At 46.9% G+C, this 27,164-nt stretch overlaps 1 protein-coding gene across 4 annotated transcripts; it reads left to right on the top strand.

Moving 5' to 3' along the window:
* Window positions 1-9,566, top strand: LOC308609869 (U3 small nucleolar RNA-associated protein 25 homolog). 4 transcript variants are annotated; one of them, XR_014014365.1, is made up of 5 exons: window positions 7-3,086; window positions 4,275-4,457; window positions 4,594-4,706; window positions 6,502-6,573; window positions 9,299-9,566. XR_014014365.1 is itself a non-coding variant. In XM_081259155.1 (4 exons), the coding sequence occupies exons 1-4, from the start codon at window positions 3,063-3,065 to the stop codon at window positions 6,509-6,511; spliced, it is 330 nt and encodes a 109-aa protein (XP_081115281.1). In that variant the 5' UTR covers window positions 7-3,062; the 3' UTR covers window positions 6,512-7,677. The 4 variants fall into 4 exon arrangements, 3 of the variants coding, with proteins under 3 accessions (XP_081115280.1, XP_081115279.1, XP_081115281.1); XM_081259155.1 differs by lacking the exon at window positions 9,299-9,566 and having other exon boundaries at window positions 6,502-7,677; XM_081259154.1 differs by lacking the exons at window positions 6,502-6,573; window positions 9,299-9,566 and having other exon boundaries at window positions 1-3,086; window positions 4,278-4,457; window positions 4,594-4,853.
* The last annotated feature ends 17,598 nt before the right edge of the window (window positions 9,567-27,164 follow it).

Genomic DNA, 27,164 nt, shown 5'->3' with positions numbered 1-27,164 from the left:
TCCAATAATATGTTGAATAAAAGTGGCAGAAGTGTGCATCCTTGTCTTCTTCCTGATTTTAGAGGAAATGCTTTCAGCTTTTCACCACTGAATATGATGTTAGCTGTGGGTTTATCGTATATGCCTTTGCTAGGTTGAGATACGTTCCCTCTATACCCACTTTGTCAACCCATCCTTGCATCCCTGGAATAAATTCTACTTGATTATAGTGTATGGTCCTTTTAATGTATTGTTGGATTCAGTTTGCTAATAATTTGTCAAGGATTTTTGCATCTGTGTTTATCAGGCATAGTAGCCTGTACATTTCTTTTTTTGTGGTGTTTCAGTATCAGGGTTATGTTGGCCTCATAAAATGAGTTTGGAAGTGTTTCCGCCTCTTCAGTTTTTTGAAATATGTTTGAGAAGGATAGGTATTAAATCTTCTTTAAGTATTTCGTAGAATTCACCATGAAGCTCTCTGGTCCTGGTCTTTTGTTTTTGGGGAGCTTTTTGATTACTGATTCAATCACATTACTAGTAATTGATCTATTCACATTTTTTCTTCATGATTCAGTTTTAGAAGATTGTGTGTTTCTCGGAATTTATGTATTTCTTCTAGGTTATCTGACTTGTTGGTGTATAATTGTTCGTAGTAGTCTCTTATGATACTTTGTATTTCTGTAGTGTCAGTTATAGGTTCTCTTTCATTTCTGATTTTATTTGGGCCCCTTCTCTTTTTTTCTTATTGAGTCTGACTAAAGGTTTGTTAATTTTGTTTATCTTTTCACAGAACCAGCTCTTAGTTTCATTGATCTTTTTTTTGTCTCCATTTCATTTATTCAGTATTTCTCATCTGACTTCTATTATTTCCTTCCTTCTTTGTTGGAAGTTTTTTCCTTTCAGCATATTTGAACATATCATGCCATCTCCTTCTGGACCACAAAGTTTCTGATGAAAAATCAGCTGATATTCTTATGGGGATTCCCTTGTCTGTAATTAGTTGTTTTTCTCTTGCTGCTTAAGATTCCCTCTTTACCTTTGACTTTTAACGTATTAATTATAATGTGTCTTGGTATGAATCTCCTTGGGTTCATTTTGTTTGGGACTCTTGGTTCTTGCTGGACCTGAATGTCTGTTTCCTTCACCAGGTTAGGGACATTTTTAGCCATTATTTCTTCAGATAAGTTTTCTGCCCCTTTCTTTCTCTGTCCTCCTTCTGGGACCCCTATAATGTGGGTGTTAGTGCCCCTTTCTCTCTCTTCTTCTGCGACCCCTTAACACCGATGATAGTACACTTGATGTTGTCCCACAGTTCCCTTAAACTGTCCTCATATTTTAAAAATATTTTTTCTCTTTGCTGTTCTGTTGGGGTGATTTCTGCTACCTTGTCTGCCAGGTCACTGATCTGTTCTTTTCTACCATCTAGTCTGCTGTTGATTCCCTCTAGTGTATTTTTCAGTTCAATTATTATAATCTTCAGCTGTGTGAGTTCTGTTTAGAACTTGCTTATATTCTGTCTCTTTCTTGAGTTTCTCACTGTGTTCGTTCATTCATCTTCCAAGTTTGGTGAGCATCTTTAGGACTATGACTTTGAATTCTTTATCGGATAAATCACTTACATCTGTTTCATTAAATATTTTTTCTGGGGTTTTATCTTGTTCCTTCATTTGGAACATGTTCCTCTGCTTCCTCATTTTGCTTGACTCTCTGTCTTTGTTTCTGTGTATTATGCAAAACAGTTACTGCCCCGTCTTGAAGGAGTGGCCCTGTGTGGGAGATGAACTGTATTTTTAACTTTTTCCTAGTTCTTGGTCATCTTATAAACTCTCTCTGTTTGTTTCACTCCCATGGAGTCTAGAAATGCAGTCCCACCCCCATCTGCCTGAGCCTGGTGCTCAAGGAGTGTCCCCTGTGTGGGCTACATGCGATTGTTGCCTCAGGTCATGTCCCGCGAGTGGCATGAGATGGGGTAGGCGTGGCTGCTCGTTGTCCATGTTTGTCAGTGCTGCACACAGGCAGTGCAGGGCCGTGGGGTAGGGGGTACTCACCCACCACCACTGTTAGCAACTTAGAGTGAGAGTGCAAAAAAGTGGCACCCACCAGTGCCATCAAGGTAGAGGGAATTTGTAAAAATGGCATCTGCCAGCATTCTGTCCCCAGAGAGAGTCCCAGCCAACTTCTGCCCCTCTGGTAGATGCTTTAAGATTAGCAAGTGAATCTCCTTCACATATGATCTGGGCTCTTTACAGACTGCTACTTGTTGCTTAGGAAAGAGATGTGGGCAGGAAATATAAATTTTTGTGATGATAATGTTAAAGCCATAATTAGTGAATATATTTATCCAAAGCTTTATGTAGAGTGAAAGAGAACTTGTGGGTGAATCCAGGGATTTGTTGAAGAGCTCTTTGAATATGGAAAAATAGATAAGAACCAGGTCAGTAATAGAAGTAAGTGTTAAAGTGATAGAAACCACCAGTAAGGAAAAGAACATTTCAAGGAGGGTGTGCTTATGCATTCGTGACAAGAAACACTAAAGTGCCATTGAATTGGTAACTGAGAGCTGTTGGTGACCTTGGCAAGAGTCATTTCAGTGGTGTCCTGAGACTCAGAGGCAGATTGCAGTACATTAAGGAGTCAGTGGGAGATTTTAAAGTAGAGATAATTTTTTGGAAGGTTTGCCAGTGAAGGAAAAGAAGAGGGTGGGAGCTAGAAGGGACCGTAGATGCAAAGGAGGGATGATGATGATGACGATGATGATTTTAATAATTAAAGCAGTTTGAGCACAATTACATGCAAAGGGGAAGATGTGGAAGGTACAAGGGGAGGCTGCAGTTGGAGAGGGTGGAAGCTAATGGCTTGGTGGTGACTCATGAACTGATGTGTGCTTGGCTGTTTTGTGTATAGGGGTGGCAATACTGCAGAGAAGCATCTGACTTTATGCCCCCTTCTATTCGTCAGACATCCTCATTGCCTCCCCCCTGGGCTTGAGGACCATCATTGGTGGAGAAGGAGAGAAGAAGAGAGATTTTGACTTTCTGTCTTGTATTGAGCTTCTCATCATTGATCAAGCTGACATTTACCTGATGCAGAACTGGGAGCATGTCTTGGTAATGCTGGTCATTAACATTTAGAGACAAGAAGCTCAGTGGTTTGAGTCTGAAATGGTTATTAAAGTCCAGATTAAAACTCAGCTTGGAAATGGAAATATTCCACATTTTCCAATTTGAAAACGGGAAATGTTGTCCCCTCTTCTACCCACAAGTTGGTCAGTAAAGTATCCAGAAAGATTAAAATTCTTGTCAACATTTTCAAATCTCCAGAAAAGATTTCTTCCCCTTAAAAGTTGCTTCTAGTAATAGACCAGTTTAGTGTGGTTGGTTGGTTGGTTGGTTGGTTGGTTGGTTGGTTGACTGATTGAAATCCCTCCTCACCAGGAATGTTTTTATCTAAAATAGTTCCTCCTATTTATGCTCGTTCTCTTTTGTTTGGTCTTCAGTGGAGATGGGAAAACATTGCTCATGATTTCTTAATTTGTGATGTTTTACAGAGAAACGTAAGATGTTTTTGTCCCCCTACTGTAATTTGTAGTATAATTTTTTTCTCCCTCTCAACATACTCTGCAATGTTTTGGGGTTTAGGATTGTGCTTTGGAACAATCCTCATCACAGAACTATAGGTTTATTTTTATAAGGCATGTGAGCATTTACCTTTTCTACAACCCCAGGACTTGGAGTAAGTTTGGGACAGATAAAGGGGAGTCCTTATTTATAAAGTAGGGAATAAACTTATGGTACTTGTGACCCTTCAATATACATTACAAGGTAAAAATATGATTAAAATAGAACAGGCATGTCGATGGTTGAGTCATCTTTATTTTGAGCAAAAGGCACATGTAGTCACTCAGGGAATTTTCTAACGTTTTGGGAACCAAGTCATGGAAGGACAGCAGCTCTGTTTTCCGTGTCATTTCCCTTCTTGTCCAAGTCCGGAACTGAGTTGCTTACAGAGTGACCAGAGTGGCATTTCAGAATTTCCTTGAAAAGAAATATTCTGTATAGGTCGCATCTTGATCCTTTTTGAGAGATCCACAAGGTGGCCAGTTTGAGCTTTTCTTCTTGTTCGCTTGACTCTGGGCAAGTCACTCACCCATCTGAGCCTGTTTTCTTGCTGTAATTTGGGAGATGATAGTATCTACTTCATGGGGTTAAATAAGATGATGGGCTTATAGAGAGGTTAGCAACGCCCAGCAGGTAAGTGTTCAATAAGTATTAATGGAGTATTACTTCTGCTCAAAGCAGTTGATGAGCCACATGAACCTACTGCCCTTGGACTCACATGGGGTGGACTTTTCTCGAGTGCGCATGTGGAACCTCAATAATCGGTCCAAGTACTATCGTCAGACGCTGCTGTTTGGGGCCCTGCAGGATGCCCAGATCAACTCTGTGTTCAACAAGTACTGCGTCAATGTGCAAGGCCAGGTGGGTTCTCTCCTTCTTTCTCTGAATTTTCATGAAGTATTGTGTATTGTTTGGGTCATGAGGCAGAAGGAGAGGACAGCATTTGGTCAACAATGGGGATAGCTCACTTCCTAATGTTCTCACTGACACCTGGCAGGTGGCTGTGAGGAACGTCCCGATGACAGGCTGCATCAGTCATGTCCTGGTGCAGCTCCCACATGTCTTCCCGAGGATGGAACCTGAAAACCTAGCTTCAGTGATTGATGCCAGGTACCCTCCCCTGTCCCATTGGATCCCTGGGGGTCACAGAGAGGGATTTTACTTGGGCATTCAAATTTAGAATTGTATTCCACGTTGGCTTTCTTAGTTACTGTTTACGAAATGAAATGAGATAACTGAATCCAATCATGCCATTGACAGAGGAGGACACTGAAGGCCAGAGAAATGGTGTGTTGTCCTAGTTCCAATAGTTCTCTGACTTACTTCACTCTGTATGACAGTCTCTATGTCCATCCACCTCACTACAAATAATTCAATTTCATTTCTTTTCATGGCTGAGTAATGGACGTTGACACTTTAGAAGATTACAGGCCAGTTACTTTGGGTGGTGTTTCCTGTCAGATTAGGTTAGGTTAGGTTTAGTTTATGCATCTTTGGCAGGAGCAGCATAGAAGCAATGCTGCGTCTTCCTCGCTGCATCTCTTCAAGCGGTGCATGATTTCCACCTGTCCCATCATTATGACACTAACTGACCACTTGTTTAAGGTGGTGCTTGCCAGACTTTTCCACTATAGAATCACTTATTCCCCCTTTATTAATTTATATTAATATTACAAGTATGGATTCTTCAGTTTGTATTCAGTGGGTTGTAATTGGTTATTATCGTTATTCCTTTAGATGCTTAAATGGTCTCTGATGTGGCCAGCAGGAACACCTTCAAGCTGGCTCCTGTGTCGTCTTGACACATCCCCCTTTAACTTGGGCATTTCTTTATTTTCTGACACTATAAGACATTCCAAGTTTGTCTTGTACTTTCCCTATTCCAGCCCTGCTTGCTTTAGTGGAAAATTATCTTAAAGCGAAGATTTGAGTGCTAAGTGTACCCAGTACTGTTGTGGAGCCACTGGTCCCAGGCCATCTCAGTGGTCAGAGTTTGGGAATATCTGCATGTGTGTATATGTATACACATACCTATGTGCCCATGACATCTAAATTTATTTCTGTATCCATATATTGAAAACCATGAATTTATACCTTACCTCCAATTTCAGACTAACAACACAGGGTTCCTTTTGTTTTCTCCCTTTCCAAACTTGTAACTCCCTTGTCAGATAGACATGTGGCTCCCATTAGGCTCAGTGGAACAACCCATATTGGTACAGATTTTCTTCCTCTTGGACATGCTTAAAATTGCTCATCAAAAAAAAAAGTGAAATCACTTTTGGGGTACTTTTCCTGCTAGATATTTAAATAGGCATTTTTATTTGTCTCTCAACATGGAGAGTAGAACTATTCATTCCATATATAGATGGGTTCCTAAAGTTTTGCAAATTTATAGGCTTAAGCCAGCCAAACTCATGGTACAAAGAACATTTTCTTAAATATATATTTTTAAAATGGAGTACAGTTGATTTACAATGTTGCATTAGTTTCAGGTGTACAGCAAAGCAAATCAGTTATACATGTATCCACTCTACAAAGAATTGTCTTATCCATAGAGTGCCCTGTGGTTATTGGCATATTTGTGCTGTGTTTACCATAGAGCCTGTGTATTATGAGAAAAGAAACGAGTTATTTGCCTAGTTCAGAGATATGAGGAAGAAGGGACTCTGATTACCCCCATCTTCTATTTCCATATTCTTTTCCCTGTGAATTGTAGCTAATTCATGGCTTTCATTATCACTATTCACAAGACTCTCAAATCTCCATCTTCTCTGGACCTCCACTCACATGTGAGCCTGGATTTCAAGTCTATGTATAGCCCCAGAAATACATGTCTTTTTTTTAAGCATCCCTACTGATTTTAATGCTAGCTTGTAGCCAGCTAACTGCTTCTCGCCTACAGAGAACACTGAGGGTTTCAAGTGCGAACCAAGCAGTATTGCTTCTGTTCCTGGCTCAGCACCTGGGAAAGAAGGTAAGCCTCAGCAGTGGCGCTGGCTCCTGAGTTGATTGCAAAGAGTTGACTTTTTGGAGTGGTTTCATCAAAAGCATGCCTTAACGTCAGGTCTCTCACACAAAATAAGGGAGAGAAGAGGGTCTACTGGACCACGGATAACAACACCTGAGCTGGAATTATACACAATCTTGATATTTCTTAGCAAGGCTCATCTTCAGCAAGCAAGTACCTATATAGTGCTGGTAGAAAACAGACAAAGGAATGGTCCCAATCCTGGGAAGAGGTAGAATTTTAAGGTAGGAAGAGGAACTTAACCAGAAAGTAAGAGTTTTAAACTTTTTTTTTTCTTCCCATAGTAATAACAACTTAGCACTTTTCTCTTTGAGGGGAAAAAAGCTTTGAGTCATGAATGCTTTCTGCAGCTGGCTGCACCATATGCAGTATTCAAAAGACAAGAACTAGCTAATCATAGAGAACCAGCGGCAGCTTAACAGCCCTCTGCTGGCTTCCAAAGGGCTTATAATTGAGTGCAGATGGTCCCGGCAGGATGGGTATGAATCCCTGCTGACTCCTCACATCCCAGAGGGCCAAGGGGGGCTCATGAAGCCTCCCAGCCCTGATTGTGCCCTCGTGGGAGCCACTGAGGAAGGAGGGGAGGCAGGTGGTGTGAGAGCCTGCTGGCTGCCTCCTGCCCAGCCTTCCCTTGGCTGTGTGGACAGATCTTCAGGCTGCAGAGTGTAGCTTTGATGAGTCTAGGGTCTCAAGATTATAGAAGTCCTGGGGTAAGGGAGCAGGGTTGGGGGTTCTTTATACTCATTGGAAGAGCCTCATCGTGTAACCTGCAGGTGGCTGCAGGGCGCCAGAGCCTCACGGAGGAGGGGTGTGGTGGGCACTGCACAGACTGCTGCTTTCAGGGAGCATCCTCCTGGGGGTGGGGCCCTCACAGCCGGCCCGGCCTCTCCTTCCCATCTCTTTCCCAGCTTCTCTCTTTAAAGGAGTCATGGTAGTCATCCTTGCACCATTCACAAAAAGCTTTTCTGGCTTTTCTAGCTAAACAATTCTAAACAAATTTCAGTCTCATTCAAAAAAAGAACTTTTCTAGCTAAGTAGAATTCTAAACAAATTTCAGTCTGCTTTTAATACCAGAGTCAGTGAATTGGGAGTAGATACACAGATAATCCAAGATTCATGTAGTCTTTGGAGGGAGAAAGAGAGAATGAACCTACCACGTCTAGCTGACAGCACAAGGTGCATTTCTTTCTAAAGACTTGTATTTCTTCCTCTTATACCATATGCTCTAGCCAGAGCTGCAGTAAAATTCTATGTATTTTATGTCCTGTTTCTGAGCTGAACACGCGTTCCTATCCCCTCATCGATTGCCTTGTTTCTGTGAGGACCCTCCTTTCTTCAGATGTGGGAAGGAGTTCTCTCTGCATTGCTTGCATTTCGGTATAATTCCTGGATTTGCCTTTCACCTCTGGCCACGTTGCCATCATTCCTGTGGGAGGTGAGAGCATGAGAAAGAACAGAGGTCTGGACGTCAATCAAACGGGCTGGCTGTCTCAATAGTTAAGAGTCCTATGCGCCAAAGGAGTCAGGGCTGAGACTGGATTGCTACAAGGCTTGCTCGCCCTGCACAGAGAAATCTGAACCTGGTGGGCAGCTCCACCTAGGTGTCACCCTCACTGCTGGGCGGAACACCTGCACTTGCTTGTCCTCCTGGCTCCCACAGTGGGCGGGGCATGGCACAGGCCGGGCCAAGTTGTCATGGTCTTCAGGCTTGGGCCTCTGCAGCTGGCTGGGACTGGTGGGAGCTGTAGCCTCAGCTGACAAGGGCAAAGAAGGCAGTCTTTGCTGCTTGGCTGATTTGGAAGCTGTGCCGAATTCCTGCCCATCTGTTCTCCCAACTGAGCCAAGGCCAAAGCTGTCTAGCTCTTGCCAACCCAGGGAATGACATGGAGCCCTGTGTCCTGCAGCCCTCATTCTCACTGCACCCTGCAGCCCCTCTCATCTGTCAGTTTGACTCCCCACAGAGATGGCCCTGGGCTCACAGCTGCTGTTTGCCCACAGATGTTCATGGATTTCTGCCTTTTGTGTTCATCATTTTTCAAAACCGGCCCTGAGCTGGGTGCTGACACCAACATTACCACCAACCCACTGTGGCTCTGTGCAGGTCCTCCTGGCCACCTCTCAGCTTTCTCATCTTTAGAAAGCGGGGTACAATCTCCACTATCCTGACAGAGGGACATGAGAGAAAGTAGAAGAGACTGCTGTTGTTTGCCCTGTACTCGCCTCCTACTTCCCTAGTAAGAGGACCCTGGATTTTATTGGGTGACAAAGTGCCCAGTCCCCCTTGCGGTAGGGTGTGGCCAGGGAAAAGAGCACTAACCTTGGGGCAGACTCTTAGGAGAGCTCTTTGAAACTGGTAGGAACACCACTTTTTCCTCTTGTTCTTCCCTTTTTCCTGCCTGCAACACAGAAGTGATGGTGGAGCCAAAGGGCAGAAGGAGCCTGGCTCTCAGGTCATATCCTGAAGCTGCATCCCAGCTCTGCATGGTCTCTCTTCACACTTTTCTGTGAAAACCTAAATCCCTCATTTGTTTCAGCCACTGAGGCCAGGCAGTATTGTTGGCCTCAGGCTGTATTGCCAAGTCCTAACGGCTACAGAGGACAAAAATGGGATCACAAGTCCTGAAGTCCAAAGGCTCTGCCTATTCTTTCTTCTTTCTTCTTGTCTCTGCAGGAACCAGCATAGAGACTGTGCTTCAAGGTTGACGCCTGGCCATTTGGTGACAGTGCGGAGTGAGCGCTAAGACGTGTCTGGCTTTGTGCCATCACTTCCGTCATCTCCAACCCAACTGGATCTGTAAGAATGAGGGAGGACATATGTCTCCTCATAGGGTTTATGGAAACTGATGGTGGCAGAAAAATAACTGGCAAGAAAACAGACTTCAATTCTCTGAAAGTTGGCGACCACCTGTTTTTCATTTCTTCAGGTGTATTTCAAAGCAAAACTAGGAAATGGGTCCAGATCCCCAGTTTGGCAGCAACTTAGAGGTCTTGTGGTCCAATCTGCTGCTTGACCCCTGAGTCGCCTATAGGTTGTCTCTGAGAGGGAGATCAGCTCAGTGCGTCGTGACCACCTAGAGGGGTGGGAGGGAGAAGCAAGAGGGAGGGGATATGGGGATATATGTATATGAATAGCTAATTCACTTTGTCATACAGCAGAAACTAACACAACATTGTAAAGCAATTGTACTCCAATAAAGATGTTAAAAATAAAAACAGGACTATCATACAGAGTGAAGTAAGTCAGAAAGAGAAAAACAAATATATATTAACATATGTGGAATCTAGAAAAATGGTATAGATGATCTTATGTGCAAAGCAGAAATAGAGACACGGATGTAGAGAACAAATGTATGGTTCCAAGGGAGAAGGGGTGGTGGTGGGATGAATTGGGAGATTGGCATTGACATATATACACTATTTTTTTAATACTTTTTTTTTTTTTTTTTTTTTTTGCGGTAGGCGGGCCTCTCACTGTTGTGGCCTCTCCCCTTGCAGAGCACAGGCTCCGGATGCGCAGGCTCAGCAGCCATGGCTCACGGGCCTAGCCGCTCTGCGGCATGTGGGATCTTCCCAGACCGGGGCACGAACCCGTGTCCCCTGCATCGGCAGGCGGACTCTCAACCACTGCGCCACCAGGGAAGCCCTTTAATACTTTTTTAAACATCTTTATTGGAGTATAATTGCTTTACAATGGTGTGTTAGTTTCTGCTGTATAACAAAGTGAATCAGCTGTATGTATACATATATCCCCATAGCTCCTCCCTCTTGCGTCTCCCTCCCACCCTCCCTATCCCACCCCTCTAGGTGGTCTCGAAGCACCGAGCTGATGTCCCTGTGCTATGCGGCTGCTTCCCACTAGCTATCTGTTTTACACTTGGTAGTGTATATATGTCCATGCCACTCTCTCACTTCATCCCAGCTTACCCTTCCCCCTCCCCATGTCCTCAAGTCCATTCTCTATGCCTGTGTCTTTATTCCTGTCCTGCCCCTAGGTTCTTCAGAACCATTTAAAAATTTTTTTTTTCTAGATTCCATATATATGTGTTAGCATACGGTATTTGTTTTACTCTTTCTGACTTACTTCACTCTGTATGAGTCTCTAGGTCCATCCACCTCACTACAAATAACTCAGTTTCGTTTCTTTTTATGGCTGAGTAATATTCCATTGGACATATATACACTATTAATACTATGTATAAAATAGATAACTAATGAGAACATACTGTATAGCACAAGGAACTCTACTCATTGCTGTGTGGTGACCTAAATGGGAAGAAAATCCAAAAAAGGAGATATATGTACATGTATAGCCGATTCACTTTACTGTACAGCAGATACTAACACAACATTGTAAAGCAACTATATGCCAATAAAAATTCATTAAAAAAAATAACAGGATCTGAACCCAGGTAGTATGATTCCCCCAAACCCACATTGTTTTTCACTAGTTGATGCTTCTCTAAAACAAAAACAAAAAAGCACTCAATAGATTGTAGCTATTATTATTACTACCCCTTTAAAAGGAGAGATCTGAAATTGTTGAACTCTTAAAAAGACAGAGGATTATAATGCTTTCTTGGTGGTGGTAGCCTTGTTATAAACAAACACTAAGTTGTTTTGTATGCCATCCTTCTGGATTGTATGACATTCTAAAGGGCGGTCTAGGCTTCTGAGAAGCTTAATGCCTCATATAGCAGATGATTATTGAAGGCATATTTTTAACTTGTTTGCTCTCTGTTTATCCTTGGTCCATCGAGCTTTACCCAGGGAAATTAAATTCTTAATATCAGGCCAAATAAAAATTAAGAAGATACCTTTTCTTGAAACATGCACCTACACGGAAAAGCAGCATAACAGTGTTTAAAATCATGGACACTGAAGCAAGGCTTCAGGCCTGGGTTCAAATCTTTGCTTTGCTACTTTCTAGTGATTTTTATGAAATTCCTTTAACTCTCTGTGTCTCAGCAGCCACATCTGTAAAATGGGCTTATGGTAATAGTAATACCTGTCTCTAGAGTTGTTATAATAATTAAGTTACTTAATCCATGCAGGGTACTTAGAACTGCTTGGCACATAGTCACTGCTCAGTCAGTCTGAACTAGTATTACATACAGACCTTCCGTCCCACAGCACAAAGCTAAAAGAAAACAAAGGAAAGTCGTGGGGCATCAACTTCTGTTTTGGGTTATTCTTGTCTATAAGCCTTATTCTTTTTAAGTGAGTGAAAAAGAAATTTTGAGAGAGAGGGCTTCAGAAAATAGCTGTGGGGATTTTACTCAGCAAATTCCAGGGCTTAAGGACAAGGAAGTGTGACATTTTAATGAGTTATAAACACCAGGTGGTGCTGTAAACAAGCTCAGTAACAGGCTCTTCACCTCCCCTCTGGCTGCCTCTGGGCTGCCACTGCCCTGTGCCCTCTTGAGCTGAAGAGACCCAGAAACCCAAGCCTCTTTTTCTCTTCTTCTTCTTTTTGAAACAATTCCAACACATAGGAAATGTGAAAATTCAAAGACAGTTACAAAAACTTGTGGTATAATTTAATTGTTTATAAGTTAACCCCTTTTAAAAATGAGTCCACAAATAACATGTTTATTTCAGGAAACAGTTTGTATAGAGCAGTGTACATTATGTTTTAAGAAATGGAAAATCACTACTAGGTGCAATCCATAATTAAACTCACAGATAACTGTTAAAAATTAACATTTTAAACACCCCAAATTATAATAACTTGATGAATAACTTCCTTTGGGAATCCAACCAAATTTGTACGTATGAGGCCCAAGTCAAATGGTCCCCTGCTTCCCCTTCACCAAGCTCTGGCTACACCTTTTGTGCAGAGAAAAGACTGGGCACATGACTTGGAATTCTGGTTGCTTGTCTGAACCTTCATTATAGGGGGGGGGGGGTCAGAGTTTTCCTCATAGAGAAAACTGCTGGGTACTTTCCTAGCCTCTTATCCACCCACCTCTTCCAGGCCTGGCTTGTCACTCACTACCTTCTTGAGACTATCCATTTCCATACCTGCCCCAGAGCAGATGCCCTCCTAACACTTCCTCCCTCTTTGGTCCTCCTCTTGGGAATAGTATTTCCCAGACCAAAAGATAGCAGGAGGCCATGGGGAAAGAGAAGTAAGTTAATATTTATTGAACACCTACTATGGGCCAGGAACTGTCCTGGGTGCTTCATCTGCATCATCTCATAACAACCGTAAACCTAGTATCTGTCACCATTTTTTTCATGTGGGGGAAACATGCTTGGAGAAATTAGATATCTAAGGCTTCCAAAGATAAACAGCTAGTTAGCGGCCAATGCTGCATGTTTTTTCTGTCATCCCCATGAGATTGAGAAGGAGGTCAGGACTAGCGGCTCAGATGGAGATGAATCTGCAGGGGATTCTTTCAGTCTGTGGCCACGTCTGGTCCATTTTATTAAGCCCAGCAACTCTTAAGCATGAACTCTTCTCTCTGACTCCCTTCCCACGGCTTTACTTAGTTCAGGCCTTTGTTAGCCTCTTCCTGTGGTACAGTCCAGACTTTGGAACCTGCTAGCTTAGGCTTCAATGCCAGCTTTACCTTTTACTGGGTGTGTGACCTTTGTCAAGTTGCTTGCCTTTGTCTTACCTCAGTTTCCTTATTTGTAAGACGGAGATAATGACATCTTTCTTAGGAAGGAGAATTGTGAGGTTGAAATGAAACCACATAAGTACTTATAGATCTCATCAAATCCCGTTCTCTCCCTTTTGCTTGGACTGCCTACTGATTCATCCATGCTACAAATATGTACTGTGCACCCACCATGTGCCAGGAATTCTTTTGGGCACATAGGATAGACCTGCTTCCTGCACTCGGAGAATTAGAGTGCATGGGGGAGACAGAAAATAAACAACGAGAAGCTAGACAAAAATATAATTTCAGATGGTGCTAAATGCTGGAAGAAAATAGAGCAAGGTCAATGGATAGAGATCTTTGTCTGTCTTGTTTCCTCTGCACAGAATGCCCTGTCGCCACTGTGGAACTCTTACCTTTCAAGACCCCCTTCAAATGATCCCCCGCCCCCGTCTACGGCCATACCACCCTGAACGCGCCCGATCTCGTCTGATCTCGGAAGCTAAGCAGGGTCGGGCCCGGTTAGTACTTGGATGGGAGACCGCCTGGGAACACCGGGTGCCATAGGCATTTTGCCTCCCGCTGCGGCTCCGCCTTCTCCTTTAGTCGCCCGTGGCGGTGGCCGCCAGCTCCGCCCCCCCGACGGGCACCGCTGCAGGCCCCACCTCCTCCGGCCCCTCCCACCACAGCGCGCCAGAGGGGGCGCTCTATGCGGCCAGAAGGCGGCCCTGAAAGGCGGCCGCACCCCAGACGCTCCCGGGGTGGCTGACCCGGACCCAGACTCCGCCGCGGGCCCGGGTGCCGTCCGTGCGGCCCGCGAGCCCCTCGACCTGCACCTGGCCGCCCCCTCCGGCTCCCTGCCCCGGCGCCGCCACCTGTCCGCCGGTGTGGCTCTCCACAGCTCCCTCCGGATGAAGGCCCCCCTCCGCCGTTTCGCCATGGCCGGGGGCGGGAGTGGGAGCGGGGGCCGGGGCCGCTTCCCCGGGCCTGCTGGCCACCAGGGCGGGTGGTAGGTGTAGACGGCTGCAGGTGTAGACGGTTCGACAGAACCACTTTCTAGGCTCTTGTAGCCAAGTCATGGCCACCAGTCAGACTGCATCCTGGCTATCCTGCAGGGCACAGAGCTCAGTAAAGGTATCCACCCCTTCTACAGCAATGTCAGTCGGCTCACCGGCTTTGGCGAGGTAAGGACCCGGCTTCCATACCCTGCCCCACATGGATGTACAGCCCCGCCTGTTCCCTACAGATAAATACACACAAGATAAATGCAGCAGCCCTCATGCCCTCTCCCCATCCTGTCCCGGCAGAAGGTGGTGGCAGAAATGAACCGCCTGGGCATGATGGTGGACTTGGCCCATGTCTCGGATGCTGTGACACGGCGAGCCCTACAAGTGTCACAGGCACCTGTCATCTTCTCCCACTCAGCTGCCCGGGGTATGTGCAAGAACACTCGCAATGTTCCTGATGATATCCTGAAGCTTCTGGTGAGAGACTGCCCTGGCCCTCAAACCTAAAGCAAGAGATTCAAACCAGGAGCCCTTGAACCTGAGCCTCTTCTCCCTCCATTTCCTCAAACGCCAGGTTAAATATCCTCTGCCCCCAAAACCCACGGTCCACAGCCCCTGAACTCTTCAGCCCTAGGTGGGGGTCTAGGTGGTAAGAGACTCCTCCAAACCCGGAAACCCAGGGCCAACACACCACCCAGACCAGGGCTGCGGCTCCTCCATTCACACAAACCCAGAGAGGACATGACTCTGACCTCAAAGCCAGGGCTGAACACCTTCCTCACAGGGGCCGAGAGAGTGAACAGGCAGCTGGTTGTGCTGGGGGCCAAGCTGACTGTCCACGGGTCCACCCCTGCAGAAGAAGAACGGTGGCATCCTGATGGTGCCCTTGTCCGAGTGGGTGCTGCAGTGCAACCCATTAGCCAATGTGTCTACTGTGGCAGGCGAGCCTCAGCCTGGGCTCTCTGAAGACTCGGATTTGGAGCTGAAGCTGGGTCCAAATTTAGGGAGGACTTCAGAAGAGCCCCAGTGGTTTGACCCACCTATTGGCAATAGGTACAGCACCCAAAAACCCAAGAATGGACAGTACACAGCACCTTGGTGCCATGTGGAACTGGAGCCACAGAATCAAAACTGTGATACTGATGGGTATCAGGGAGGCTGTCAGACACTGCTTTATGTCAAACACATAAAGAAAATATCCACTATCAGAACCGTTGGTTGACTGACTTTTTTCACATCTTTCTGACAAAATTCGAGAAGTTGTGAGTACCACAAGCGTCATTACACTTCTGTTCAAGATGGAATCTCAGGCTCACAATCATTGTTTAGCTTCTGTATATTGCAGTGTACATAAAGGTCTGTATTAGTCTGGTTGGGCTGTTATAGTGAAATACTATAGACTGAATGACTTAAACAGCAGAAATTTATTTTCTCACAGTTCTGGAGGGTGGAAGTCCAAGATTAAGGTATTGAATACCATAAGAATTGGTTTCTGGTGAGAACAATCTTCCTGGCGTGCTGACGGCTGTCTTCTTGCAGTGTCCTCACACGGCCTTTCCTCTACGAGCAGAGGGAGAGAGATCTCTGGAATCTATTCCCCTTCTTATAAGGACACCATCAGTCCCTGTCAGATTATTACCTCACCCTTATGACTTCAGTTAACTTCAGTTACCTCCCTAAAGGACCTATCTCCTATCTTCTACAGTCAAATTAGGAGGGGCTTCAACATATAATTTTTCGGGGGACACAATTCAGTCCATAACAACAACTTAAGATAGCTTTCTCTGATTTTCAGTCTTTCACTAATACCTCCCTCTTTGTCTACCAATTATTCAAGTTTCCTTAATTTTTTTTTAATTTTCTTACATTATCCCTTCCCTTTAAATGCTCTCTTCACTTCTTAATTGGCATTTCTTGCAAATGAAGGCAACTTTCCTCACAATACATTGATTACTCTCCCCACTGTAACACAGCATCTTCTCCCATGACTTTCCTGAAATGGTTCCACTTTTGTTCATAAAAGTTTAGCCATCCAATCAGATGCTTTATTTTCAGTTCCCATAGCATTTTGCCTTTGGGAAACAACTGACTCCGTTAAATGGTGCTTCTTTGAAAACTACCTTCCTTTATGTTTTATAGCAATCTTATGATTTCTGTTGGCATACCACCTAGCTCCTTTCTCATCATTCTTTTTATTTTTATTTTTCAGTTGTTTCTCTCCTCACTCCTTAGCGTTAGATACTACAGACAGTTGGCCTTCTTCTCATCTCTTATATACTCTCTCTCTTACTCCAGCAGCTTTGTTTACCATTTAATATATTATCTGCCAGGCGCCTTCCATCTGTTACCAACATCTCTCCCTCTGTCTTTGTCATTTCAGCCTTCGCTATGCTCTCTGAGCTCTCACAGGCAGATCTATTGAACACAGGAATCTCAGTGGAAAATACGAGTACGTTATTTCTCTACTGAGTAAAGCCCTTACAGATCACATGGTCCTGATCCATCTTGCAGCCACGTCATCTGGACTATCTGACCTCCCATGTCACAATAGCAGAGGACCAGACAAGAGGGACACTGGCTCCTAATGACCTCAGCTCAGAAGTGATACACTTGATTCTGCTTCTTTGCCACTGGCCACAACGAATCAAAGGAAAACAGTTGAACTACAAAGGAGGATGAAAAATGTAGATAAGCACATAGGATATTTGATGAGCGCTATCTCGAGGTGACATCACCTCCCATCAAACTTTTATTTCACAGAAAAAACACAGACTATAAAGCAAAAACACCCCAAACTAACTTCTTCTCTTTACGTCCAAGAATAGCTTTTCGACATAGTTTATAAATACCTATTCTCACTTCCTCAGTATCTTCCATTCATTTTCCCACCTCATTGGGATTCTTAAGGTTTTCCTCTTTAGCGATTTTATTTTGGCCCCCTCCCATTAAAAAGCTGCCCCCCTCCCATTAAAAATTACTCTTGCTTGATGCCAAGTAATTCTCTAGTTACCTTTTCTCTCTTCCTAATTTCACAGTGCAGTTTATCAAAAATTGTATTTATTCTCACTGTCTGTATTTTCTTATCTTTATGTACCTAGTGACTCACACAATTTTGCTCTTTTCTTCTTACTTATCTGCACTGGAATTGCATTCACCAACATTTAATTTGTGATTAAATTGAGTGAATATTGTTTGGTCCTTCTGTCACCTTTCAGCAATATTTGATTTTGTTGATCAAACTTGTCATCTCAGAAAAATCTTTCACCTTAACAACAGTAGCATCTTAACCTGCTACTTCTTCCTCCTGCCTGTGGACATCCTTATCTCTTTCATTGGGCACTCTCACTTTGCCCTCTGCCAAGAGATGTGTATTTCTCAGAAGCTCTCTTCTGCCCTTGATAGATGGTCTCATCTACTCTTGTGATTCCAGCCACCATATATATCACAGATCTTGACCTAAAACGTACATCTCTCTCTCCTGAGTCTCTTACAAACTTAACTAATTGCCAACTGAACAACTCTGCCCAAATATAACACGGACACTTAAAATTAATTATGTGATGTTACTGAACGATTAATTTTACCTTCAATACTTACTTCCGCTATTCATCTCTCTACATCATTTAGACCACCACTATTTGTACACTTGTCCAAGTTGGATACTGGGGGAACACTGAAGACTCTGGACTCTGACAACCCTCAGAATGGGAGAAAATAGTTGCAAACGAAGCAACTGACAAGGGATTCATCTCCAAAAAATATAAACATAAATAAATTTGTAAACTAGATAAGCAACTCATGCAGATCAATATCAAAAAAAACAACCCAATGAAACAATGGACAGAAGACCTAAATAGACATTTCTCCAAAGATGGCCAACAAACACATGAAAAGATGCTCAACAGCACAAATTATGAGAGAAATGCAAATCAACACTACAAGGAGGTATCACCTCACACCGGTCAGAATGGCCATCATCAAAAAATCTACAAACAATAAATGCTGGAGAGGATGTGGAGAAAACGGAACGCTCCTATACTGTTAGTGGGAGTGTAAATTGGTACAGCCACTAGGGAGAGCAGTATGGAGGTTCCTTAAAAAAAAACTACAAATAGAACTACCATATGACCCAGCAATCCCACTACTGGGCCTATACGCTGAGAAAACCGTAATTCAAAAGGAGTCATGTACCAAAATGTTCATTGCAGCTCTATTTACAATAGCCAGGAGATGGAAACAACCTCAGTGTCCATCGTCGGATGAATGGATAAAGAAGATGTGGCACAGATACACAGTGGAATATTACTCAGCCATAAAAAGAAACGAAATTGAGCTATTTGTAATGAGGTGGATGGACCTAGAGTCCGTCATACAGAGTGAAGGAAGTCAGAAAGACAAAGACAAATACCGTATGCTAACACACATATATATATATGGAATTTAAGAAAAAAATGTCATGAAGAACCTAGGGGTAAGACAGGAATAAAGACACAGACCTACTAGAGAATGGACTTGAGGATATGGGGAGGGCGAAGGGTAAGCCATGACAAAGTGAGAGAGTGGCATGGACATATACACACTACCAAACGTAAAATAGATAGCTAGTGGGAAGCAGCCGCATAGCACAGAGAGATCAGCTCGGTGCTTTGTGACCACCTAGAGGGGTGGGATAGGGAGGGTGGGAGGGAGGGAGACGCAAGAGGCAAGAGTTATGGGAACTTATGTATAACTGATTCACTTTGGTATAAAGCAGAAACTAACACACCATTATAAAGCCATTATACTCCAATAAAGATGTTAAAAAAAGAACACATGTTTTTTGTTTTGTTTTGTTTTTTGTTTCTTTGTTTTTTTACCGTTTAGTTTAAATTTTAGTTCCTGCCCCCAAACATCCATTAAGCCCCCAGAAGAAGGAAAAGGGGATGTGACTAGCAATAGAGAGAAACTTTCTTCCCAACAATGGCCATGGCAAGCTTAGGCACTTTTGGTGAAATCTCTCTGGGAAGTACTGGCAGAGGAATAAAAGGCAAACTGACACAGAAGTATTGCCTGGTGTGCATTTCCAGGCTCTGCCTTCTTTCTCATGTCTTAGCGGCAGGTGGAGGAAGAGGAGAAAAGGTTAAACTTTTGTATCAACCGGCAGAATAAGCTTATAACATCCTCTCACTATCTCTGCATAGGTTCTAGTCTCTGCAGCACTACATAAGCTTTGCCCAAAGTAATGAACAGTTGAAAGTCAAATGTAATACTTCACCAAACAACTTAAAAATGCTTGCACACTGGAAAGGATTCAGTTGCAGAGAACACAAATGGACCCAGAGCAACTTTTGCCAAAAGAGAATATTGTGCTAAATGTACAGCCATAGCTCTTTTCCATATGAAGAAACAGTCAGAAAGATAAAAGAACTGGGTCAAAATCACACAAGCAAGTAGGACAGAATCTGGTCTGCCTGTCGTAAGGGTTGTGTTTTTTAACCACCAGGCTAGCTTTTCCCAAACCTGATTCATGCATAGAATAACTATACACCTCTGTTTGCCTTGAATATTCCGTTTATACGTATGCCTGCTGCAGTTTTTAATATTGCCCACTTTGACTCCCCAAAGCAACCGAGAACACACAATAATTTGGTCACTCTATCCATGGAGCACTGTGGTGGGACTGCCCAGGAAGCTTAAAAGTGCAGCCTCCAGAGCCCTACTCCAGATCTAGATAAGTTTTCTTAGGGTTGGCTCAAGAATCCAGGTACAAGTCTTTTTCAGTGCTTTTGTGAGTCTCTCGCTCTCGTAAATTAATAAAACCATTTATTCCGCCTTCCCCAGATGCCCAGCCAGGTCCTGTTAAGGTAGGAGTCCCCCCGCCACATCACAGGGATGCTCCCAGTCAAGTGATCTCTGGAGCCGTGGAGAATCTGAATGGTCTCATGCTGGCCCACCTGCCATGACAAACCTCCTCCAGAGCATGCCCCTTCACAGCTTACATTCTACCACTCCCAAAGGCAGTCCGCTCCAATGAGGCCTGACTTCGTCTGTCCTAACGTGTACCCGCTGATTCAAGCAGTTTAGGAAGAGAAGGTGCTGTGCTTCTCAACCACAGTGGCCCAACCTCTAAAATGGTAGTCGAAGCAGTCTCTACCTCCTGGGAACAATGCCTCTGCAACAGTCCCATTAAACGAATGTCCCATCTTTGCTTTTTCAGGGTCGGCAACAGGGAGTCCCCTCCTAAAGAAGGTTCTCTCTCATTGCCACACTATCAGAGGCTGCCCCAAATGTGCTTGCTTCCTGTGGGCCTGATCAGGCTAAGGGCAGAGTTGTCTCTTTCCTTCTCTGAGGTGGACCAAATCGTCTTAGTAACACCTCTTCACACTGTTGACCATGTTTCTCATGGGGGCTGCTGCTGAGTCTTTATCTCATTCTTTCATGGTGGAGAGAGAGAGGATTCTAATGACTTTTACTTCTAGGGGGGAGGGGCCTGTAGTAATTATGTTGTCATTTTGTATTATGTCCTTTTGTCATGAATTTGTTTTCAATTTCATGTTCAAATGGGCCCACCATTCCCACTCTGTGAGGTCATTCAGCACCCGCATTTTGCACCTTTAACATCTCTCTCAGTATCACTTGGAAATGTTTGAAATGGCAGGAGCTTGTCCTCACATTCCTATCAGCTGTAAACCTGGAGCCCCGACATGAACCTAACCATTGAGCAGAACACCTCTCCACTACCTGTGTACCACTGCGAAGGCCCCTTAACCTCTTGGTTTTTTTAAGTCCTCAGTTGTAAAAATTTCAGGGTGCTAGGAATTTATATTGGGGGCAGGACAAGGTCGAGAAGAGTGTGTCTTTGCTTTTATTCTTCCAAACTGGAATGTCTTCCCTCTCTTCCCCATGGGTCCAAATCTCACTTGTCCTTCAGGCCCACTGCAAAGGAGCCTTCCCTGATTCCCCAGTCCACACAAATCTCTGCCTCTTAGGGTAAGCGCCATACAACCTAGCTGTCTCTTACGTTAATCTTGCCTCTCAAGCCAATCACAGAATGTGGGTCTCTCTTGCCCTCCTGTGGCCCCTGGGGCTGTGCCAGAGCACCAGCACGCCCCACCTGGGGTGTCTACTAGGCTAGGGCATTGGTGGGGAGGCCCAGCTGTGAGGGGCCAGGCAGAGTACCTCTGCCTCTACCCTGTTCTCCTCCAAAAAACTGCCCCTCCTCCTGAAGCCTGCCCCTCAAGTCACAGGTTCCATATATGACCTCACTGGGTAGTGATGCCCTCGCAGGCCTTCTCACAGATTCCGTGGTAACAGATTCCATGGTAACTGACAACCGAGCAGATTCGTACCTGGTGGAGAACTGGTGGGAAGTTTCTCTGACGGTCAGAGCCCAGGTCTGACGTCATAGGCTACAGATACTCAACCCTGTGCTCTGTTCCCTGGGTGGGCAGTGCAGCAGGTACACCCGGACCGGCCACCTCCACAGGAGGTGTGGGATACAATCCACCTCACCTGGCTGGCACATGTTTCTGTGGGGCCTGCCAACCATGTACAACTGAGCACACTCCCACATGTAAGTAATACCAGTGACCTGGGACACCTTCAGGGACCCACAGGGCTCACTGCTGAGGACAAGTGAAAGGTCATCCCTGGACAAGTGTGCAGGACGGTTCTAAGCTTTATAATGTAGCCTTCCCCTTTGGGCTACAGGATGCTTCCGTTCAGACCCTTTCCTGAGTGGCCTCTCAGCAAAAGACAAGTGCATTTTTGTTGGCAGACGGTAAATGGAGCCGTTTGAGGAAGAGGGGCCACAATCAGAAGCACACCTTCAAACCCAGGCACCTCTGTGTTGTCATGCAGACATCGCTAGCGGTCCCCTCAGACACATCCCGTACTGAGTTGCTGAGTACTCGGGGACAGGGTGGTGCCATATTGATGGGAAGACCGGAAGAATGAAGCGGGGGGGTGGTGAAGTGCTAATGAGACTGGAGGGCTGAGGAGATGGTGTCCCAGGAGGCTGCGTTGATGTGAGCCTAGACTTGGTACCCAGACCCCGGTTCTGAGTCTCCTGATCACTCGGCCTCAGTATTTAGCCTTGTTCTCATCTAGATAAAAGTACCAGAGGGCTAGAGTTCAGTGTGGTTGAAACAGGCAGTATAACTGGGGCCCAAGAGGGGTTGCCAAAGTGAGAGGGGTTCTTAACAGATTTGTATTAGATTATTTCTTTCCAAAACTTGAAAGACATTTCCATTAAAGCCTCAGAAGTGACAGACGGCAAGAAATGTTTTCTCTGTTGTGGAAGGCAGAGATGGAGAGCATCATGAGTGCAATTTCTTTCGGGTTCTACTGTTTTCCCTGGAAACGGTGAAGAGACTTCCTCATCTGCTGCAGCCGTAGGCTCTAGGGGTTGCTTTTGCAGCCAGTGTCCCTTCTCTAGGGACTCATAGAGGTGATGGGCCAAGGCTGTGTTTTGGATGTCAAGTAGATTAAAGGTCTTCAGCCAGAAACTGGGAGAGACATGAGAGGGGGAAATTGTGGCAGGAGACTGTGCGCAGCACAAGTGACTGATCAGTTCTGATTTTCTTTGCAGCAGCAGTGGCTCCCGTTTCTCCTCCCACACCCGGGCACTACCATGTCCTCTACCGAGGGTGTGGAGGAACGCAGTTGGGCTGGCATGGGGAGACATACTGCCTGGTTGGTGGCTACCGGGCCTACGGGGATGTCCCTTTGGCCCCACCAGCAAAGGTGGAAGCAGTGAAGCCAGTCCCCAGACGTGCTCCCAAACGAAAGCACTCTTCAGAAAGTTCGGACGAAGAGCTGGACTGCTCCAGACCCAAAAACCGGCGATTGGAGCATGGTGTACCTGTTCCCTGAAGCAAGAACAGGATGGAGAGTCAAGCAGCATGCACCCTGCCCCGAGGTTCACATGCTCCTTTACTGCCAGCCCTTTCTGTCCCCACTGGGGTCCCTTACTGCTCAATAAAATGTTTGTGTGTTACAGATTTCTAGGGTCGCCAGTGCTCAGACTTAGGTCACTACCCCTGTGCTAGGCACTCCTGCCACCTGGGAAAGGTTCCAAAGGTGGAACAGCTCCAGGGGGTGCCAGGGATCAGAGCAAAAACTTGAGAGGCTGGGGATGAAGGAGTTTGGGCACAGTCCCTAAAGCATCTCTGTGGTTGAGCTTCTGTGAGAAGGCACATCCCCAGAGACAGAGAGAGAGAGAGAGAGAGAGAGAGAGAGAGAGAGAGAGAGTGTTGAGGAGAAGGGGTCTCTAGAGGAGGCAGCTAGGGGGAGGGCCTGAGGCTGGAAATGGGGAATGGCGTGTGGCCTCTGAGTAAGCACAGGCACTTAAGCCCTTGAGCTTTCTGGGAAAGCTAGAGCCACAAGGGCCACGAGATAAGGCAAGTGTAGCAGCAGAACCCAGGTGCCAGGTCTTTCCTCAAAACCTATACTTCTCCACGAGGCCGGGCCTTCCACGCTGAGGTAGGAGGGATCCTGGCCAGAAGGTCAGCCAGCAGCTCTGGGAGGAAGGTTGCTGCGGTGGGGGCTCTGCTGCCATGGAAATCACTTCATTTCCTTCCAGTCAAATAGCCTGCTGACTGGGTTCCTGCTCTGTTGAGTAAAAGGGTCGCTGACTCTCCCCAGAAGGTCGTTCAGTTCACATCCCCAAAGTCCCTCTATTCAGGCCCTGGGGAGGTGTAGCGGCTCCTGAGGGCGCTCTTTCCTGAGGCTGGCTGACAGAAGTGGGGGAGGTTCCTGATAGTTCCCAGGTGCTGGTTGAAGTCCCCAGAGAATGGTCATGCAGGTTGGGGAGTCAAGTAGGTGGAGAGAGAAGGTCGGGGGCAGAGGGCCCCTTCCTGAATCCACAGCTCACATGGTTACCCCCTCATTTCCAGAAACTCTCTCTTTCCCCACACAAGCCCTCATGGCCCAGTCCCGGGAAACCGGGAGCCCAGAGCACCTGTGGCCACAGAGACACTGGCACGCAGCCCTCAGGGTGGGCGGGGCCGGCTGCAGGCAGATGGGGACAAGGTGTGCTCCCGGGAGGCCTCGGGCTGAAGGTGGCCCTCTGAGAGAAGCACCCCAGCTTGGACAGGAAGGTTACAGGCCGGGGAGAGCAACCTAGGGCGCCCCCTCGGAGCAGTGAGAGTGGGAAGAGGGGCAGGGGTGGAGGGAACCCGCGATGGGAGGTGAGTGGGCTCTCCGCAGAGGCCACTTAGCCTCTTAGTGGCCACTTAGCTTAGCCCGCAGGAGCTGCCTGTGAGCAGGGGGCGGGAGGGCACTGCCGCCCTGTGGCTGCTGGGCTTCCCGGATCGCGGCTCTCTGCGCACGGGTTGCAGGGTCCTGTGACTCTGTATCCCCTCCCTCAAACCGCCCCCCTCGCGAGGCCGCGCCGCTGGGTGCCCTGTGTCGACAGGCAGAACCCCACTGCCCGCCCCCTCAGACCCGCCTCTGCCCGCCTCGATGGTCCCCGCGCACTCAGCCAGCGGCCTCTGCTGTGTCTGCTGCTCCTGCTGGGTCTGCTGCTGCAGCCGGTTACCGGTGAAGACCACGCCGGGCACCTCCAGCACCCCAAGTCCGCGGGAGCGCACACGGGCCCTGATGCGGGACTTCCCGCTTGTGGACGGGTGGCTGCAGTGTGTGCAGGCTGCTGGGGGCCGCTGGGTGCCTAGCCTGGCCCCGGGGAGGGCAGGAGGTCCGGAGCATGCAGAGCTAGTGGGGAGGCTCCCTCACACCACCCCTGGATGTCCTCTCCATCATCTATGGATGCCCTTCCCCTTCTCTGTCATCCCCTCCCTGGTGGGAACCCCTCAGCCCAGGCCTCAGCTGCTCCTAGTATGGTCTGTGTGACAGTGGGAGGTGGGGGACCCACAGGCTGGCCCAGGCCAGGCAATGTGTCCTGCCTGATCCCAAGACCTAAGGAACCCACCTATTTGCCTTGACCTCCCTCCAGCCACAACGACATGCCCCTGGTCCTGAGGCAGTTTTACCACCACGGGCTACAGGATGTTAATCTGTGCAATTTCAGCCATGGCCAGACCAGCTTGGACAGGCTGAAAAAATGATCTCGTGGGTGCCCATGTACCAAAGGGACACACAAGGTGCCACCATGGCTGCTGGGGAATGTGGGGCAGTTTGGGGGCCTCAGAGACCACAGGTTAGTCACATTGGAACTAAGTTACCATAGTGACCTAGAAAGTGCCATGCCATGGATGCTGGGGGAACAGGGGTCACAGTGAGCCAACCTGACGGGCATCCAAGTACCACAGAAAAAGCAACGCATTACATGTGACTTCTGGGCACAGTGAGTGTTGTGCCAGCTGAGGAGGCTATGAGAAGCCCAAGGAGCTCCAAAGCCCAAACTAAGCCCTTGCCTTCCCTCAGTTCTGGTGAGCCTACGTCCCATGCCGGACCCACGAACGCGATGCTGTGTGCCTCACCCTGGAGCAAGTTCACCTCATCTGCCTCATGTGTGCCTCCTATTCTGAGCTGGAGCTTGTGACCTCAGTTAAAGGTAGACGGGGGACTTCCCTGGTAGTCCAGAGGTGAAGACTCCACGCTTCCACTGCAGGGGCCTCGGGTTTGATCCCCGGTGGGGGAACTAAGAGCCCTCATGCTGCGCGGCACGGCCAAAAAAACAAAAAAAAATGGTAAAGAGACTGGTGGTGGTAGGTGTTAGGGACTTCAGTTAGCTACCCCTGCCTCTGAAAATGATCATCTGACCTACCTGCCCCCAGCTCTCAACAACACCCGGAAGTTGGCTAGCCTCATTGGTGTGGAGGGCGACCACTCACTGGACAGGAGCCTCTCCATCTTGCGTACCTTCTATGCGCTGGGTGTGCACTACGTGACACTCACCCACACCTGCAACACGCCCTGGTGAGCACAGTGCAGGTGGTAAGGGCCCAGTGAGGCAGGGATCTGCCCAAGATCACGCTGGGCCCAAAGCAAGTTTACCCCTGGGATCCAGCCCTGAACCTGGGGTCGGGAGGGGAATGGAGGTTTGCAGAACAAGACTGAATCCCCAGAAGGGCCCTCCTACTGCCAGGCACAGTCCAGTCTGGGTCCCTCCTCTTGCACCAGGGAGCTGCAGGTGTAGACGGTTCGACAGAACCTCTTTCTACGCTCTTGTAGCCAAGTCATGGCCACCAGTTAGACTGCCTCCTGGCCATCCTGCAGGGCACAGAGCTCAGCAAAGGGTATCCACCCCTTCTACAGCAATGTCAGTCGGCTCACCGGCTTTGGCGAGGTAAGGACCCGGCTTCCATACCCTGCCCCACATGGATGTACAGCCCCGCCTGTTCCCTACAGATAAATACACACAAGATAAATGCAGCCCTCATGCCCTCTCCCCATCCTGTCCCGGCAGAAGGTGGTGGCAGAAATGAACCGCCTGGGCATGATGGTGGACTTGGCCCATGTCTCGGATGCTGTGACACGGCGAGCCCTACAAGTGTCACAGGCACCGGTCATCTTCTCCCACTCAGCTGCCCGGGGTATGTGCAAGAACACTCGCAATGTTCCTGATGATATCCTGCAGCTTCTGGTGAGAGACTGCCCTGGCCCTCAAACCTAAAGCAAGACATTCAAACCAGGAGCCCTTGAACCTGAGCCTCTTCTCCCTCCATTTCCTCAAACGCCAGGTTAAATATCTTCTGCCCCCAAAACCCACGGTCCACAGCCCCTGAACTCTTCAGCCCTAGGTGGGGGTCTAGGTGGTAAGATACTCCTCCAAACCCGGAAACCCAGGGCCAACACACCACCCAGACCAGGGCTGCGGCTCCTCCATTCACACAAACCCAGAGAGGAGACGACTCTGACCTCAAAGCCAGGGCTGAACACCTTCCTCACAGGGGCCGAGAGAGTGAACAGGCAGCTGGCTGTGCTGGGGGCCAAGCTGACTGTCCACGGGTCCACCCCTGCAGAAGAAGAACGGTGGCAACGT

This window comes from Mesoplodon bidens, assembly GCF_964165515.1.
Source record: "Mesoplodon bidens genome assembly, contig: HAP1_SCAFFOLD_312, whole genome shotgun sequence".
NCBI lineage: Eukaryota > Metazoa > Chordata > Mammalia > Artiodactyla > Ziphiidae > Mesoplodon > Mesoplodon bidens.
Note: the sequence above shows the minus strand (reverse complement) of the source record. Positions and strands in the feature narration are given on the sequence as shown.

Coding starts and splice junctions, on each gene's coding strand:
- LOC308609869 (XM_081259153.1), top strand. CDS start 3,063: ATGCAGAACTGGGAGCATGTCTTG. Junction 3,087..4,274: donor AGAACTGGGAGCATGTCTTG/GTAATGCTGGTC, acceptor TTCTGCTCAAAG/CAGTTGATGAGCCACATGAA. Junction 4,458..4,593: donor GCGTCAATGTGCAAGGCCAG/GTGGGTTCTCTC, acceptor GACACCTGGCAG/GTGGCTGTGAGGAACGTCCC.